The sequence below is a fragment of the Eulemur rufifrons genome, chromosome 27 (genome assembly GCF_041146395.1).
Source record: "Eulemur rufifrons isolate Redbay chromosome 27, OSU_ERuf_1, whole genome shotgun sequence".
Taxonomy (NCBI): Eukaryota; Metazoa; Chordata; class Mammalia; order Primates; family Lemuridae; genus Eulemur; species Eulemur rufifrons.
In genome coordinates this window covers 15,133,752-15,152,185 of record NC_091009.1, presented here as the reverse complement: position 1 = coordinate 15,152,185, position 18,434 = coordinate 15,133,752, and the positions used below count along the sequence as shown (strand labels likewise).

Here is an 18,434-nt window from a genome sequence, read left to right as displayed (position 1 = left end):
CTTTTCATTACAAAAAAAAAAACAAACCACTTTTCTTTTTCTGATTATAGATGTAATACAAGCTTGGAAAATCCACACAAAATAAATAGCAATAAATTATAATCACACAATCCAGGTAACAACTGTTAACACGTTAGTGTATTTCTATCTAGTGTTCTTCTCTTTCCAAATAGGTGTATATAGGCCGAATTGGATTAAACTGCAAAATTAGTGATCTTCCCTGCATTTTTTCATTAAGCATTATATTGTGAGCATTTTCTCACATCATGAAAAATTACTTGAAAACATAAGTTGAAATATTTTATATATTTCACACCATGATATATTAAACCAGTCCTATATTGAGGAAAGTGTCTGGTTACTTCTGACTCTTTGCAATTATATACAACACTTTGATGAAGATCTTTGTACATAAATCTTTTTATCATATCTCTGATTATTTCCTTTGGATAAGAAGTAAAATAACTGGATAAAAGGATATGAACTGGACATATTTCAAGCTCTTGAGACATATTACCAAGTTACTTTCTGAAAATTTGTGCCAAGTTTTATTTTCAAAGAGCCTGAAAGTTATGGCATTTAATCTAGCCTGGGCATATTACCACTTAGATCTTGCCAATTATGGACTCTGGATGGGGAGAGGGAGGAGGAGATGGGTGACTTCTAAGCCGCCGTGCTCATTGAGCAAGACCTGCTTTGCAGACAAGGGACCTAGATTTTTTCCCATAATTCTCTAAACAAATGCTGCAAAAACAGATATTCTGGAGCACTGTGTGGCCCCTTCTTCTCCACCGGAGGATTTCTGCACAAGCAGAATTCCATTTCTAAGCTTGGTTTTGTGTACATTGTGTGTGTGTGTTGGGGGGTGGGTGGGTGTGCACAGCCTGAATATTTCCACCTTTACTCTGCTTCTCCCATTCCTTACAACTAGGCCTAGAATTGCGGCTGGAACTCTGATGTTGCTGAAATGAAAAGTTGGCCAAAGGTGCCCTAAAAGTGAAGTTGTGGAAAGAAGTTAAAAGCTAGGTGTAGACTATCAGAGCCCCCACTGGATCATGTCATTTGGAAGATAGAGTATTACACAACATGCTGCGTCCATCGGTAGTGTTCAGATCAAGTAAACTGGCATGGAATCTTTTGTCCTGTAAACCAGGAATGACAGGGAGGGGCAGGGCAGGGAGTCGGGGGTAGTCAGCTCCTTCTGCGACAGCTTTTAGAATGTTGCACTGGGATTCACTACTCAGACACTGGCTCTCAAATCTGGCTCCACGCCAGAATCACCTGAGGGGCTTTTAAAAATCCCAAAGCCAAGCTCACACTCAAGATCAATTAACAAAGGGTGTGGGACCCACGCAGCAGTAGTTTCTTTAATTCCTCAGGTGATTCCAATATGCAAGTTTGAGCCCCAGTGGTCTGAGTACTAAATCAAAACTCCAGGGAAATTGGTATGGCAGAGAAAAACGAAAAAGAGAAATGAGAAAGGAGGAGAAGAGGAGAGGAGAGAGAATCTATCCAAGCTGGTAAACATGGAGATTCCTAAGCTGCCTCATTATGTACATGTTTCAAAATAATCTGGTGTAGACTGCATAATGTAGGATCTGCCTTCAAGTTGATTCTGAGAACTTGATGGCTGTTTCATACATGACAGGTGTGATAATGGGGCTATTTAAAGCAAGCGTTCTAGTTTAAAGCATGAAAATAACAGCTCAGAGCGGCAGTCTGTGCTCACGGGGGAATCCTCCTGTGGGCGACATTAGTGCAGCTGCTGCTCCCCACTAAGAACCTAATGATCTGAGCACCCAGTCAATGACTGTGCCAGGCTGATCAGTGGGTGGCAAGCAGGTGGAGACCCGGCTGCTTGAGATGGTTTCCTTTTCCAGAAAAAAGTGGCAGGCTTGTTCGTGGGAATCACAGATGGGGTGAGGGCTTTAGGGCCTCACTGCAGGGGTTCAGGCCAGAGACTGCAGACGCTCTCTGCTCCTTTGGCCAGACACCAGGGTATGGATGTGATTTCACTCTGGAGGGTATTAGTGTGTGTGTTTCAGGGCTGCGGAGGTGCTAGGTGCTAGCGTTGGTGAGGTGTGCCCTTGGTCCCATCGGTCCCATCTCCCTCCGGGGGCTGGGCTGTCCTTCCCACCCTACCCTCATTCCCTGTCTTCACTAGGCCTCCTGACACCGCCACCTGTCTGTCTCCTACCTCTCTGGATGCGACTTTTTGTTCTCCCTATGCTAATTTCTTCTCTTCTCTCTGACCTTGAGCCCCTGGAGTCTCCCAGGACTCTGTCTGTCCTTAGACCTCTTTTCTTTTCTATCTACACGCCCACTCTTAATGATTTCATTCAATCTCAAGGCTTCAAAGACACTCTAAAGGCTTCCAAGTTAATATCACCAGCATAAACTTCTCACATGAACCGCAGACTCATACATGAGCTGCCTTCTCAATATGCCCACTTGGATCTCATACTTATTAATCTCAATACGTCCATGAGCCCCTAGACCTGCTAACATAACTAAATAGATACACTGCCCCCTGCAAATGCTTTTCCTATAGTTCTTTTCATTTCAATAAATAGAAACTCTGTTCTTATAATTGCTTAGACCAAAAGCCTTGGTATTTTATTTGATTTCTCTCTTTCTTTCACATCCCACATTTAGTCCACAGGGTAATCTAATTGACTCTATCTCCAAAACAAATCCAAGAATCTGCTCATTTCTCACCATTTCCATCACTTCTACCTTGATCCGAGCCTCCTCTGATAGGCTGAAGAACGGCCGCCAAAGATATCCAGGTCCTTCCTAATCCCTAGAACCTGTGAATATGGCAAGAGACTCTACAGATGGGATTACATGAAGGATCTTGAGATTATCTTTGGTTATCTGGGCAGGCCCTAAATGGAGTAACAAGTGTCCTTATAAGAGACAGGCAGAGAGATTTGAGACCAAAGAGAGAAGATGACGTAAAGAAGGAACAGAGAGAGATCTGAAGACACTGTACTATGGCCGTGCAGATGGAGGAAGAGGCCATAAGCCAATGAATGCAACAAATGCAGCTCTAGAAGCTAGAAGAGTCAAGGAAAAAGATTCCCCTGTAGATCCTTCCGAGGGAGTCCAGCCCTGCTAACAACTTGGTTTTGGCCCAGTGAAACCTATTTCAGACTTCTGGCTTCTAGAACTGTAAGAGAATAAATATGTGTTATTTTAAGCCACCAAGTTTGCAGCAACAGGGAAACTAGTTCACTTCCATTATATCTCCTTGGATTGCTCTGGTCTCCCTGTCTATTCCCAACAGCCAGACTGATAATGTTAAAATATAAGTAAAATTATGCTGCTCCTTGGCTCAAAACCTTTCACTTAAATATCACTTGCTTGGTGAGACCCTCTCTGGCCACCCTAATTAATGTTGCATCCCTTGCCCCCCACTCACCCCCAATACCTAAATTCTCCTGAGAGTTGCATTCCCACCCTTTAGGCTCTCTGAGCAGTACCAAGGTGGTCGGCAAAAACAACCACTTTATAAAACGTGGCAAAAAACAGCCCAAGAAGAAAGCGCCGTTCCATTCTCTAAGAATGGTATGATGGGAACACACCAGCTGTGTTCAATATAAGAACTATTGGAAAAGCACTAGTCACGAACACTCAAGGAACCAAAATTTCACTTCTAGCCTCAAGGGTCATGTGTCTGAACCAACCTTCCTAATCTGAAAAATTATGAAGTTGCATTTAGAAAATTTGCAAGCTAATTACTGAGAATGTTTAGTTAAAAAATTGCCTAACTTCCATGGCATGGATCTTACCCACGACAAATTGTGCTCTGTGGTCAAAAAATGGCAGACCATGCCGGAAGCTCATGTTGATATCAAGACCATGGATGGTCATCTGCTTTGTCTGTTCTGTGTTGGTTTTACTGAAAAACACAGCATCAGACATGGAAGCCGTCAGTACCAACAGATATGCCAGATCCGGAAGAAGATATGGAAATCACGACTAAAGAGGTGCAGACAAATGACTTGAAAGAAATGGTCATTAAATTGATTCTGGACAGCATTGGAAAAAACATAGAAAGGGCTTGTCAATCTGTCCTCCCTGTGATGTCTTCATTAGAAAAGTAAAAATGCTGAAGAAGCCCAAGTTTAAACTGGGAAAACTCGTGGAGCTTCATGGTGAAGGCAGCAGTTCTGGAAAAGCTACCGAGGGAGAGACAGGGGCTGAATAAGTGGATGGATACGAGCCACTGGACCAAGAATCTGTTTAAAATATAGACTTTTAATGGTGACAAGTAAAAAGTCTTATTTGTGAAAAAATAAATCAGATCAAATCAAATCAATGACAACAAAGCGGATTTCCCAGAACTTGCCCTGGGAATTTTGATGCAGTACGTGTCAATGCGCTGGAGTCTCTCTTTGTAAGGCCCCCTAATGCTTCTGATGTGCACCCACCTGGGGAAGTGTTGTTTTAAATCACATGGACAGTCGCCTAAGCTGCTAACACTCTGGGCTGGGTTGGGATGAGGTCAAAATGCTATGCCTATAGGAAAAGCACATCAGCACTTCTGGGAATTCCAGCAAGAATGAGGACATTCCCCCTGGGCCCTGGGGAGTGGGGGTGTAAGCGCAGACACCTGATCCCAGGAAGCAGGGGGCCCTCAGACCCCTCTCCCCACGGAGCCTGCAGGAGCGTGCCCAGCCACCTGGGACGGGGCTCCTGGTCCAGCACCTCCCGTCTTCATGAAGACTCTGTGGGTCTACTCTTGGTGCTGGGTGGAGGGTGAGGGGGTAGCCAGTGCAGCAGAGCTGTCCTGATTGGTAGATTTCATCCCCGATGGTGGCCAGTGTGACCTCCCACTGGACAGGATTGGGATCCAATCTTCTCCCCCTGCAGCACGCAGGGCCCTCTCAGTGTAGCTCTGGCCTGTGTCATGCCTCAGAGGTGGGACATTCATCCTGCTTCAGCTTCCTGCTCACACGCACAGCTCTGATCACATCTTTTCATCTTCTGGTCAAAGGCTCCCCAGGGGAGGTGGGGGTGGGGATGGGGAAGGGAAGTGGGAGGGGGTAGACTCCACTTCCCCAAATGAGGGGGATCTGAGGGAAGGATATGAGACATGGTGAGGCAGGAAGCACTTTGGCCTTGGGAGAGAGAACCCTCATGACCCAGGCAGCAAATCTCGTGGAAGGAATGTGGAATTGTCATCGTCCCTGTAAAGGCTGAATTTCAAGATCTTCCCTGCTGGATTTCAGGGGACACTTTGGATGGATGCCTTGTGGTCTTTGCCAGGCAGTGTCCTAGACTCTAGGGACACAGTGTTGAGCAAGGCAGATAACCATCTCTTAGATCAGTATCTAGTGGGAATCATTAAGCAAACGATTATTTCCAGCTGTGCCTACTGCTATGAAGGATAAGGGCAGGTTACTACTGGATGGCCAATATCTTATAGTGACTAATATATTAGGGGAAGTGGCAAAAGTGTGGGCCACATCTCATGGTGGAGGCAAACTATCTTATGGGCTGAACTCCTCCAGGTGGTCCCCAGGTGCCTTTCATTCTTTCATTGAGCAAACCTTTACTGAGTGTGTATGGAGAGTGGGTCACTGTCCTGGCATTGGTGAGTGAGACAGGCAGGTTTCCTGTACTCGCTTATCTTCAAAGGGGGGAGAGATCATAAACAAATACCTGTGTAAATAAGAAAACACCAGGTGGAGCTAAGTATACAAAACTGATTATAAAACAAAATGTGACCCTTACATTGAAACCCAAATGACAAGAAAGGGCTGGGAATGGGGGTATCTGGGGAAGAGCATCCACAGTGAGGCCATAGCTAATATAAAGGCTACTATTCAAATACACCAAGTGGACAGGAACACAGAGAGGTGGGAAAAGTAGACAAGGACCAGATCATGATGGAGATGGGGTTTCATTCCAATTGCAAAGAAAAGCCATTCGAGTGTTTTAAACAGAGGGCTTGACTTCCGTTAGCAACAGGATCCAATGGAAACTGATTTATCCTGGCAGGCCTAACTGGTAAGATCCTCGCAAGGTCATTCTGAGATCAGAGTTCAGAATCCCAACCTTTTCTCCCAAACAGTGCTCTCTTCTCAAGGTCTAGAGCATCCGGGACTGAACCCATGGTGTTTCCAATCCAAATGAGGGTGATCAGGGAAAACATGGGGCCATCAAGAATGAGGCAAGAAATATTCATGAAGATATCTATTATGTGCCAGGCACAAGTACTAGGAGCTTTATTGACATCACATTTAACCCTTACAACAACTGTCTTCTGAGACATGTGCCTCAGTTCTTATTTCATAGATGGGGAAACCAAGGCTCATTGAAATTTAATAACCTGTCCCATCTGCACAGCCAGTAAGCGAATTTGAACCCACTCTGGTCTTTCTTAAAGGCTCTTTCCGCCACAGCACACCTCTTCTAGATCCATTTTTAAGACATTTTAGTGATTTGAAACATTTAGGGTTTAAAACTATTTTGATTTGACAAATATATCCTATTTTATTTTTTTCTCCCAGCTTTCCACAGGTTAAGTCCTCAATTCATCACTCTACCTCACTGCCTAGAGTACACAATTTTGTATACTTCTGGGTGGGTTGAAAAAGACACAGGGAGAAAGCTTCCAGCAGAAGCCACGCCATGCGTGAGGAGCTTCTGCACCGTGCTCCGTGCATGTCAGAGAAGAGTCTCCACCGTGCCCTGGCCCCTGCCTGTCTCTGGAAGGAAGGCTGGGTGGAGGCTTGACCGCCCGCCCGGAGTCAAGACGGTGGGAATGCATTTCCAGGATGGCTCTCTTAAAGAAAAACAACATCCTTCAGAGGAGCTTCCTAGAGGAAATCATCCACACTCCCAGTGCCCGTCTGACTGGGGAGGCCAGAAGGCAGGGGATTCCAGACTCAAGGCAAAAGCCAGAAAACCAAACCAATGGCGCCTTTCGCATGAGAACAACCAGAATCCCCCATGGTAGTTGCTGAGCCTCCCATCCTGAGCCTGTGAACCCGGCTTCGGTCTCACCAGTGTGAGGGCCTAATCCCAGGGGTGCGAGAGTCCACCAGGCTTCCTGGCTGGGGCGGGACTGTCTGATAAAAACCATCTGAGCCTGAATAACCCGATGTTTGTCTTTGTTCCATTTATCCTGGGGCCCTGGGATTTCTTCTGGAGTGGCTAATGCCCTAGGCTCTTCCTCTGTTTATTTTCTTTGGTTGTTTTCCCACCGCTGATGGATGCAGGAAGCAGTTAGCTCATGGCTGGTTGGCTGGAAAAATTTAGGATGCAGCCAATTAGAACCAGCCTGCGGAACGTGGGGCTTTCAGGAGTGCAAAAAGAAAAAGAAAAAAGGAAAAACAATTTCCTCGTTGGCCCACCTCTGGCGCCTAACATTCCATGTCACTCCTTTGGGTTAAACATTGACCCTTGCTCATTTAAAATGCACATACCCTTGAGAGCAGCTAATGCATGGGATCATTAAACTTAATGATTTTGCTGCTTGCTCAAAAGTTAATAACTTCCCCCCCCAAAACCAAGATAAAGCTATTTCAAACAACCAGAACCATCTCCCCAAAAGGTCTCATTTCCAATACTGGATCTTCCCTACTCAAAAAAGCTCTTCTCTTTGCCCCCACTTAACCCAGTCCTGCCCACGATTCAAAGGATGCGGTGAAGCAAGGCATCAGGTCGCTTGGGGGAGACCAGTTCCCTAACGAAGGGCCAGGGATGAGTAGGATCAGGGCCTGGGTCCTGGTCTCCCAGGCTGGTCCAGGGGGCTGGATCTTGATTTCTCTTAGAATTCGAGAACGAAAATGCCAATTGCCAGACCACACAGCGGCTCTTTTGTATTCCACTTGAGAGACACTCGGTGAACATGAATGCAATTTTTTTCCCCATGGAATGTAAGGGGAAGGGTGTGTCACTGGTCAGAGAAGGTCAGAATTCGCCGTGGGCTAATAGATCTCAGTGCCTAATGGGAAATGCCACAAGGCTGTGTTTGGGGTGGGGGTGGCGTTGTCCCTTTGATTGTGTCATTAGATTTCTGGATGGAGAGTTTTGGTTCAGGAATTCAAGGCGAAAGAAAGAGCACAAGTGACTCAGTGGGGAGGGTGTGGCTGTGCTGGAAGAGGCCTCAGCAGTCCTGCTGTCGCACAGAATGGACCTTCTGGGCTGCTGTCCAGCCAGGCTGGAGGAATGGCTGCTCCACAGCCCCCTCTAGACGGGACGAGGCTCCCAGTTCTCCAAGACCTGTTTGAACAGTGGCTTCTCTCCTGCCTTGTTCCTGAGGGTTCCGGAGAAGAACGGGAGGACGGAGTGAGGAGCCAGGGCCCAGGACTTTCCCAGAAAGCAGCTTTGCTCTCCTCCCCGCACGCCTGTCCCCAGGCACGGGTAGGCCGAGGGCTCTGGGCTCATGGGCTCGGAGCAACAAGTACCAGGTGCGGCAACAAGTACCAGGTGCGGCTCCAGGTAACAAAGAGAAATGAGTCTGACAAAGGGAAGAGAATGAGAAAGAAGAAAGAAACCAGCCTGGGACAGAAGCAGGGCTCACCTGTCTCACCCCCGGGAGTCTGGTGATTAGGAACTCAAATTCCTAAAATGGTCCATTTCCAGGCAAATCCCAGACAGATGATAGAACTTGCTGGTTCCCCAGCAGGGCTCACCTGTACCCGGTCTTGGAAGATGTGCCTTTTCCAGACCTTGAGAGCAATCTCCCCACATACGGACGGAAGAGTTCACCGAGTTGCTAGCCAGTTTCATGCTCCCCGCGCCCCCCCTGCACGCCCCCAACCCTATTTCTAGCAGAGCCAGACCCTTCATGAGAGGAACTTGCAGGACAAAACCAGAACTCTTTGAAGTCAACGGCTTTGAACTCACTGATGAAGAAATTTCACTACAAGTCCTGAGGAGCGGAGAGAAAATAGGGAAGAGTCTCCGTTGCCCTCACACCAACTTTCCTCACAGTAAGAAGCAGCTAGAGATCTGTGCAGCCCACCTGGGCGCACCCCAGGGACAAAGCCTCAGAGGTCAACAGCCCTGGTGACCTTAGGCAGGCGGGGTCCAGCACCAGCCTCCAGACTGGGCCAGGAGTCCTCCGTCCCGGCTGCGTGTGGCACTCTAAGGGACCATGACGGCTTGGACAGGGAAGATGCCTGTGGGTGACTCCGGGGGACTAAGATTGAAGGACTGTCTTCACGTTTGGGGCACATAGGAGCCTCTCAGCTCTGCTAATCAATAATGACTAACACGAAAGTGCCACTATCCCTGTAGGATAGGGGTTTGGAATGGAACTTTAATTTGATTTAAGTAAATTCACGTGGTACTTCTAGCACACCTCTGTTGCAGGCCGAGATGCACACTCGTTATGTGAGGAAACAGCTCTTTAGACATTTCCCCCACTCTATGTCGGACGCAACGATCCTAAGGACCTCATAGACAGGCTGTGGTTGAGGTGGGGGATTGAGCAATCGACTGGGGTGGGGGGAGGCGAGTCTGCTCCAGGTTCTAGAAAGCCCTCTGGAGCCAGCGTGAGGGTCTGCTTCACCCGACCCTTCTGCTGCGTCGGCAGGGGACTGGACTTCTCATCACCCTGGACAGGTCAGATGCGGGTCCCTGCTGGCCTGGGACGGTGGTGCCCCCTGAGCACAGCCAGGCTGGGTGCCCAGGGTCTCCAAGGCAGACAACCATCCTGAAGTTTTAGTTTTAAAACTGGGTAAGTCCCGGGGAAACTGGGACTAGTTGGTCACTCTCCCGTGCTGTCAGTCCATTATTTTGGAGCTTCCAAAATTATCCATCTCAGACTGGGGGTTGGGATTGGGATAGGAAAATCCCTTTCCTTTTTCCACAGTCACCCAGAAAGTACTGGAATTCTATGATCCCCCTCGGGAATCCAGAAAGGGAAGAGAGTCAGGGCTGAGCCGTGGCCAAGGGGTCGAATAAGAACACATTTGAACAGAGGAGGATCTAAATCAACAGCTATGAGTTTCTCAGATTTTCTATTTTAACCAGCCAGCCCTGGCCTCAATACCAGAGACCAACCAGAAGAGGAAAGACCTACAGTTCTTCTCCCTGGTCCTCAAATGTTGGTGTTAATATCTGACCTCTCCAGGAGCAGCCATTCTGCAGAGCAGTCAGAGGCCCCGAGATCTAAGTCAGCAATGTCACCGGGAGCAGAGAGAGGGACTGCCCTACAGCCAGGGCCCCAAACTCTGTAAGCTTCAGGCTCCACAACGCCTGGGTCTGCCCTGCTCGCCCCACACACTTAGTAGTAAACAGGCCCCAGGGATTCCCTGTGGGCTGCTGACTCCATCCCTCTAAATCCCTCCCTGACTGTCAGGCCTCCCCATAAAATGGGGCCCTGGGCAATTGCGCAGATTTGCCTGGATTCTTGAAAGAGCTTTGCTGAGATCTTGTACAGAACTTTGCCCCCGTTACTTTTTACTTTCACAGCACCCTGTGAAGCAGCGAGGAAAGTGAAAGCCAATTAATCCACTTAATCCAGAACTGAAAGGAGGTTTAAAATTTCACCTGCAGGAAGTTGTTCCAGGATGGAGATGAAAGCGTTACGTAGCATAATTCGCTCGCTTCTTTGCAACTGTCCCTCCCCTCGTCTCAGTTATCCCACAGCATGCTAGCATTTATGCCTTTCACCTCGAATAGCTGTGGGTGTACCTCTGTGTGTCTATTTGTAAATTCACTCACTGACGATTCTTGCACGGGGCTGTGTGTCAGGTACTGGCCTAGGCACTTTAAATAGACAACATCATTTAAGTCTTCCCATTATACCCATTTTAGAGACAGGGAAAACTGAAGCTCGGAATATATTTTGTCATGAGCTATGTTGGAGTAAAACTGGAATCTTGGGTCTGACCCTGAAGGTTGCCTCTCTTGTCTCTCTCTCTCTCTGCCTCTTACTCCAGAGACACATAAATATACATGAAAAGATTTCATATGTATATGTCATGCCACCTAATACTTACGGGCAAGGGTTGTACTGTATATTACTTTAGAATCTCAGAATGCTGTAGATAACATTTTATAGATTTATTATTATTAATTCATTTATTTGTTTTTATGTTTTGGAGACAGAGTCTCCCTCGGTTGCCCCAGTTAGAGTGCAGTGGCGTCATCATAGCTCACTGCAACCTCCAACTCCTGGGCTCAAGCCATCCTCCTGCCTCAGCCTCCAGAGTAGCTGGGACTACAGGCACACGCCACCATGCTCCAGCTAATTTTTCCTATTTTTATGGAGATGGGGGTCTCAATTTTGCTCAGGCTGACCTGGAACACCTGAGCTCAAGGGATCCTCCCACCTCGGCCTCCCAGAGTGCTACGATTACAGGCATGAGCCACTGTACCTGGCCTAACATTTTATACATTTAAAAAAACAACTGAGGCCCAGAGAAGTTGACTGATTTGCACAGAGTCACACAGCAAGATAATAAAAAGTCCACCACGTCTGGAATTGCTGCCCTGGGAATTCAGCTTGCAGAGGGCTATGGGGTTGAGAGCCGGCATTAGCTCAGGCTAGCAGATGAATGAATTAATGAAAGCATAAGAATGAATGCATGTGTGAAGAGTGAGTAATTTATGGATTAGCTGATGTAAGACCATCACAATCAAGATCTGGCAACAAAAGATGTCAATTAAGCCTCTAAGTGGTATAAGTTTAACTGCTTGGTTCCCTCAAGCCAAGTCAATTGCCAGAAGGATCCTACTGACCTTTTGCCATTAACTTCTCCCCTCTTGACCCCTTTTCTTGTTGAGGGAATTCTAGGGTGGTATTTGGTATTTACCACCTCTTCAAAAGGAACCAAAGGAAAACAGAACACAATAATCTCAAAAGGGCAAAGGTATTTTTGTCCGTCCCTTCCTCCCGCCTCCAACACACCCTTGCAAGCCCTACTCTACTTGGAGCATGGCGTTCTGTGACTCAGGTTGCTTTTTCCCCAGGGGCTCTCCAGGGGCAGGCTTGAGGAGCGAGTGCACAAACACAGCAGGAGAAGCAGCTTGGGGGTAGGCGAGAATTCTCTGGTGATGTGAATGGATCGCCCGCCTAGGAACTCAGGGGGGGGTGGGAGACTTACGTTAGGGTACCCGTCCCAGCCTTCCCAGCCCCAGCTGCGAGCCGCTCGCACCAAACCTCGTTGCTACTCACATCCGCCTCGTTCCACAGCCCTGGGATGCAGAAGGACTCCAGCAGGTCACTGCCACACAGCAGCAAGATCCGCAGCTCTGGGAGGGGGAGCAAAGTTTGCAAAGGGAGTAAGTGGAGAGCTGGGAAGCATTCAACTCTCAGCCTTCTGCCCCTGATGGACACAGAAGTCCTGCACCCTTGGAGCCACGGGGCCCCGTTCTCCCAGGCACCCCTGCGCCAGGGTGTACGCCGTGCAGAAACCTCTGCTCGCCTCCTTCTCTCCACCCCGTGGGAGGAATCAGGCGTGCAGAGAGTGAACAGAGAGGGTGACCAAGTGTCCTGGGTTGCCTGGGACAGGTCTTTCAGGGCTCAACCAGGATGGTTGGTCACCCTAACAAAGACCAAGCCAGCCACATGCCTTGTCTAAGGTCTAAGGGCCCCTCTCTTGCTCCCTACTGAGCTCAAGGGTGGGCAAAGTCTGGATGCTCCGCTGTTGTGCATTATCTGGGGCTTGTCTCCCCGGCACGGTAGGGGGAGTGGGGGGACCCTCAGTATACTCATGAGATAGCTGAGTTTATCAGATGTGTCCTCTACACGGCCACTGTCCTCAGCAAAGGGCTTGAGAAGCGAGGCCCCCGCCCCATCCTGTCCTCTTCCTGGCACCCAGGCACACTTCCTGCTTGTCAGTTGTTTTTCTTCCCTCATTAAGCCCTCTCTGAATTATCCCAGGGAGGCCCATTGTCATTTAAAACAGGCACCAAAGTGATTTCCTTATTAAAACTGAGCAATGGAGAAAAAAGAAGCCTGGGATTTGGAATACCGTGGGGAGACTCTTCGCCCAGGATGTGACTCAGAGTGCTGTCCGTATCTGGCTCCCGGGCACCCCAGCTGCAATCTCCTCCCCCGACAGGCAGAGGCTGTGGGCATCTTATCTGAAACAGGGAGACAGCCCCGCACTGAGCTCACCACCAGCCTTCCAGAGACAGCGGCCGCCAAGGACCCTGAGCACGAGAGGTGTGAGAGAGGCTGCTGACAGCTCTGCCTGCCCCAGACCCCACAGCCCAGGCACCTGACGAGGACTTTCAGATGGTGAGCTGGCTCCTGCTGCGGAAGGAGGCTCCAGATGGTTCTGAGGCCTGTGCGAGGCTGCTATGTTGACAATGGGCAATGCCAGCATCTTGTCTCATCGTTCCCCGGTCTGGGCAGCCCCCCCCACCCCAAGGAGCCCCACTGAAGGCTAGGATCTTATCTACTAAACATTCCTGCAGCCTCTCTTCCCTCCTCTCTCTCGTACCATAGTCTGATGATCTGTTTATGTGCAGGGACCTTAATTTATCTTTACATCCCCAGAGTGTGGCAGAGTGACCGTCATACAGTAGGTGCTCAGACATGCTGCATGGGTGAGCCAACAGTCAAGCTGACAAGAGAGGCCCTGCAGGTTGCTTGAGAGCCTATAGGGCAATCTGGGGGTGCCCTGGTGGTCACCATGGCCTCTGCTCTTACAGCATAGCGACACGGGGGGGTGGGGTGGGAAATGCTTGCCCGAGTCTGTGGCACCCCCTCCCCCCATCCTACCACCACCAGGTTGCTGGCCTGGCTCCCCAGCTGTGAAGCTGGACCAGGCAGGTAGGGCTGAGAGGAGCCAGACTGGGCCCACTCCTGGGATTCTGTGGGTCCCCATGCTCCCCTTAGCGCCCCCAGTGCTCTAGGCCAGTTATCTGTGGAGAGGGCGAGGCTCCGTGACTCTGGCTGCTAAACGTTCAGCGAGGTCGTCACGTCCAGAGGACGTGCTGGCCCTCAGCTTTCTCCACATCCGGGGTTCTCAGCTGCCGGCAGTTTTGCAATTGCCAGGGGACATCTGGTAATGTCTGGAGACATTTTGGGGCATCAGGACCGAGGGGGAGATGGCATGCTGCTGGCATCTAGTGGGCAGAGGCCGGGAATGCTGCTGAGGACAGCCCCCCACGACTCAGAATTACCTGGTCCCCAATCTCAGTAGTGCCAAGGTTGAGAAACTCTGCTTAGAGCAAAGACAATGAATCTCTTTTGTATACTCAAGCCAGGGACTCACTTTCCCACTCGAGTATAATGTGGGACTTTTTTTTTTTTTTTTTTTTTTAAGGCAAAACACAGAAAGTTAAAGGGTGGAGTCTCCTCCGCCTTCCCCGCAGAACCAACACAGACGCGTTGGTCACAGACGGCGGCGGGCAGGGCCCGCGGTGCCGCGTGCGGCCGCTGGAGGGCAGCAGGGATTCCCCTCCGTTTATGGGACGTGCCGAACCCTTTCCAGCCCACCAGTCCTTGGCTTGGGGCAGCCCCAGGAACGTGTAAATGGGGTCACAGAGGCTAATGCAGCCAGGAGAAAATGGCTTTTCCTTCTTGTTTAGTGTGAAAGGGGATTTCAAAAGGGGGGACACGTGAGCCCCAGGACCTCCCAGAGCACAGGGGTCAGGAAGCAGGGGAGCCCCCTTCCCCCTCCTGGGCCCCCATCTCCCCAGGGCGCCCTGATCCAGGGCCTGGAGCCAGAATCAGGCTCTCCCTCCACACTCCCCTCCCAGGAATCCTGGCTATGTACGGCCCAGCCCAGCTCCCCCTGCTGCCCCTGCAGCCCCTGCAGCCGCCACCGAGACCACGCGGGCCGTGAATTCATCTCACAGCTGTGGCCACCCAGCTCCTTTCTCTGAACCTAAGTGTCCTCCATTCCCTACCCGCCACAGTCCCTTCCCGGCAGATCCTGGAGTCTCCTTCCTTCTCAGTGACACGGGGGCTGGGGAGGTGGGCAGGCAGAGCCTCGGAGAAGCCAGAGGTGACAGGCCACCCCCCGGCTCCATTTTGGGTCCTGTGGTGGCCTTCTCACCATAACCGCCATGGAGCGAGAAGAGTGAGCAGGAGGGGGCCGACTGCTCCTGCCCCTACAAGGCTGCAAGTGACAACAGCAGTGCCCTGTGCAGTGTGGTGGCATTGCCCTCTGCAGCGTGGTGGCATTGTCCTCTGCAGGAGGGGACTCCCCCAGTCGGGGCGGGGATGGTCTGATATATGGCCCTGGGTCCTGGGAAGGCCAGGCCACGGCCGAAGTTTGGCATGATAAATTCTCTGGGACAAGCCAGGAGAGAAGCATACACTGGAATACTGTTAAAATTCTAATGACGGTTCTGAGCTCTGCTGGTCACGGAGAAACACCTGGGAACAATTTATTTAAGCTATATTAACAATTTTTAGTAATGGTTGTATTTAACAACTGGTTCACAACATTCCTGAAAATTTTACAAACAGTTCTAGCAATCTAGTGTGAGCTGACTCAGGCACACCACTGCTCCTCAGATCGGGGGGCGAGACTCAGAGACGCCCCTTGAAATGACGTCACGTCTGCGGGGCCTGCTGGGAGAACCAGGTGCTCAGGACAACTCCGTGCCTGCCGGGATCATGGGAGGAGGCCTGGCCTCTAGTCCTTAGACAGAGGAGCTCCAGGAGGGGGATGCTGGGGATATCTTTTCAGCTGGAAGTTTAAGATTAAGTGTAGGAAAACAGCCTGTGGCATGGCAAGAGTAACACCATCTTGAAGCAAAACCGCCCTAAGGACTGATGTTTGACTCCTGCATACCAAGGTGTTCCCACAGCAAGGTCAAGAAACAGTGCCTATAGCATAGATCACCCCTCAGGAAGATGTTTATCGAACCTCCCCAGTGGTGATGAGTTTTTCAGAAAGTCTGAGCCATGACCAGCTGCACATGTTTTACCAAAAGAAGCTTGCTCCATAAAGAATCCTTTCCGGAGGGTGGGTGCAGGGATCCACCGTCTTATAGCCACTGGAGACATGGCTTCTGCTTCTAAGTCCCTATATTAAATGTTTCTTTTTGAAAAACTGGATTTGTCAGCCTCTTTCTTCAGCCTCTCAGCCCCTTCGGCCTTTGGGGGTAGGTTTGCATAGACCTGGTCACTGTGGAACACGGAGCGTGTCTGAGGGACACCAATCTGCCTCTCATCCTAGAGATCCAAGCATTCCTGTTGTCACTGATACTTCTTATCCCCTGGTACCTATGCCAGTTCCAGCTCTAGTGTGGTGTCTCTCTGCCCTTTCCCCAACTTCAGACACTTGGGTCTCCCACTTGTGTCTCTCATCCGTTCTGGAACCCGGAAAAGATGTCAATTTTCTGATTTGCCTCTCCGCTAGCTTCTAGGGTTGTGAGCTCCTTCCCACCCTGACAGCGGTGTGACCGCCCTCCACCCTCGCTGGCTCCCTGTAGTAGACACTGCTGCAAACCGCAGCCCAGGGTTTTCCAGCCTCTCCCCTCCCCCGTGTCACCTGTGTTGGAGGCAAGGGCTCCCAATGTCCCCGCTTTTGCAGTCCCACTCACCGATCTCCTCGTACCGCATCACCGTGCCCAGATTGGCATTCTCATCTGAGGAGGAAAGACGGAAGGCAGAGGCATTAGGGAGCTGGCTTTCTGGTACCCAACGCGCGGTCTGCCCAGGGGCCTCCTCGGTGGGAGTGGCTGGGATGGGGTGGGGAGGGTGGATGTGGGGGGCTGTGTGCCTCCCTGCACGGGTGACATCTGAAGAGAGTGAACGGAGAGCACAGTTCAGCATTAAACGGAGAGGGAGCATCTTTTCCTGCTCCAGGAGCAGGACGTCACATTTCTGGGACTTTCAGAATTAGACAGCCTCGCTGGGGAACCGATGACGAACACATGCACACTCATGCTGAGTGCCTTCTGTTTCTCTGTCTCAGGGAGGCTGCCCGCAAGAGCAACATCCTCCATGCCTAGGGAGACAGCTTCTGGAGTCAGGGGAGGTGGCCCTCTCTCCTTAGGGGTTACCTGGTTTAAACAACAAGCAAAACTGGGGATGCTGAGATTTTTCACGTGGCAGGATGTAGCAAGAGCCGACAGTAAGATGTGAAAGGCAGAGCTTTTTCTTTGGGGGGGCGGGGAGCAGAGTCTCACTCTGTTGCCAAGGCTAGAGTGCCGTGGCGTCAGCCTAGCTCACAGCAACCTCAAACTCCTGGGCTCAAGCAATCCTTCTGCCTCAGCCTCCCAAGTAGCTGGGATTACAGGCATGCGCCACCATGCCCGGCTAATTTTTTCTATACATTTTTAGTTGTTCAGCTAATTTCTTTCTATTTTAAGTAGAGGCAGGGATCTCACTGTTGCTCAGGCTGGTCTCGAACTCCTGAGCTCAAGCGAGCCACCCGCCTCGGCCTCCCAGTGTGCTAGGATTACAGGCGTGAGCCACCCCGCCCGGCCAAGGCAGAGCTTTTGATCTGCTCTTAAGGGTGTGGTACACACAGACGTGTGCACACACCCAAAACCACGGAGATGCTGTCTAGTCCCCTGCCTCTCTCCTCAACCCCTCTCAGTGCCTTTCCAGGATGCCTGAAATTGGAAATGTCAGAAATGGCAGAAGTCATTGGTCCAAAGAGTAAAAGGAATGAGGTCTAGGCCTTCAGCTCTTGGACTGAATTTGGGGTTTGTAGGAGAATGTGCCCCAGGGACTCTGATATTCTCAACCATGCTGAGTCCTCGGGGGAGCAGCCAAGAACTGAGGGAATGGAGGCAAGGGCACTGCCTCCGGGCCGGAGCCCAGACACCACCGGAGCTGGGGCAACGGGAGGGAGGGTTATAGGCACAGCTTGGGGAGGGGAGACGAAGCAGGAGGTCCCCGGGCCAGGTGGAACATGCCCCCGGGCTCTCATGTCATCGGCACGGTAGGCCTGGTGACACTCCTGTTTACCTCTGGTCTCAATCACTGCTCTGCATGTGGTCATCCCATAATAGGTTATCCTAGTCCATTTGGAAGGCCATAATAAAATGCCACAGACTGGGTGACTCATAACAGAAATGTATCTCTCCCGGTTCTGGAGGCTGGAAGTCCAAGATCAAGGCACTGGGGGATTTGGTGTCTGGTGAGGGCCTGTTTCCTGGTTCGTGATGGCTCCTTCCAGCTGTGGAGGGGACTGCTACCTCCCTGAGGTCCCTCTTACAAGGGGTCTAATCCCATTCAGGGGGGCTCCACCCTCGTGACCCGGTCCCCTCCTAAAGGCCCCATCTCCTCACACGTTCACCTTGGGCATTAGGATTTGAACATATGAATTGGGGGCACAAACGTTTAGACCATAGCCCTGGGCTTGGGGGTCTTTGCTGAATGAATGAAAAAGGGGGCCGGGCGCGGTGGCTCACGCCTGTAATCCTAGCACTCTGGGAGGCCGAGGCGGGCGGATCGCTCAAGGTCAGGAGTTCAAGACCAGCCTGAGCAAGAGCGAGACCCCGTCTCTACTAAAAATAGAAAGAAATTATATGTACAACTAAAAATA

At 50.4% G+C, this 18,434-nt stretch overlaps 1 protein-coding gene and 1 pseudogene across 1 annotated transcript in view; one reads left to right on the top strand and one right to left on the bottom strand.

Moving 5' to 3' along the window:
- The window catches only part of NMNAT2 (nicotinamide nucleotide adenylyltransferase 2), a 135,658-nt gene that overhangs the window by 8,774 nt on the left and 108,450 nt on the right, over positions 1-18,434 (bottom strand). Inside the window, exons 7-8 of the mRNA XM_069459737.1 lie at positions 16,480-16,524; positions 12,146-12,222 (exon numbers count right to left, since the gene is read on the bottom strand). Coding sequence (XP_069315838.1) covers positions 12,146-12,222; positions 16,480-16,524 — 122 coding nt within the window. The remainder of the gene's footprint in view (positions 1-12,145; positions 12,223-16,479; positions 16,525-18,434) is intronic.
- Positions 2,953-4,252, top strand: LOC138375853 (small ribosomal subunit protein eS1-like; annotated as a pseudogene).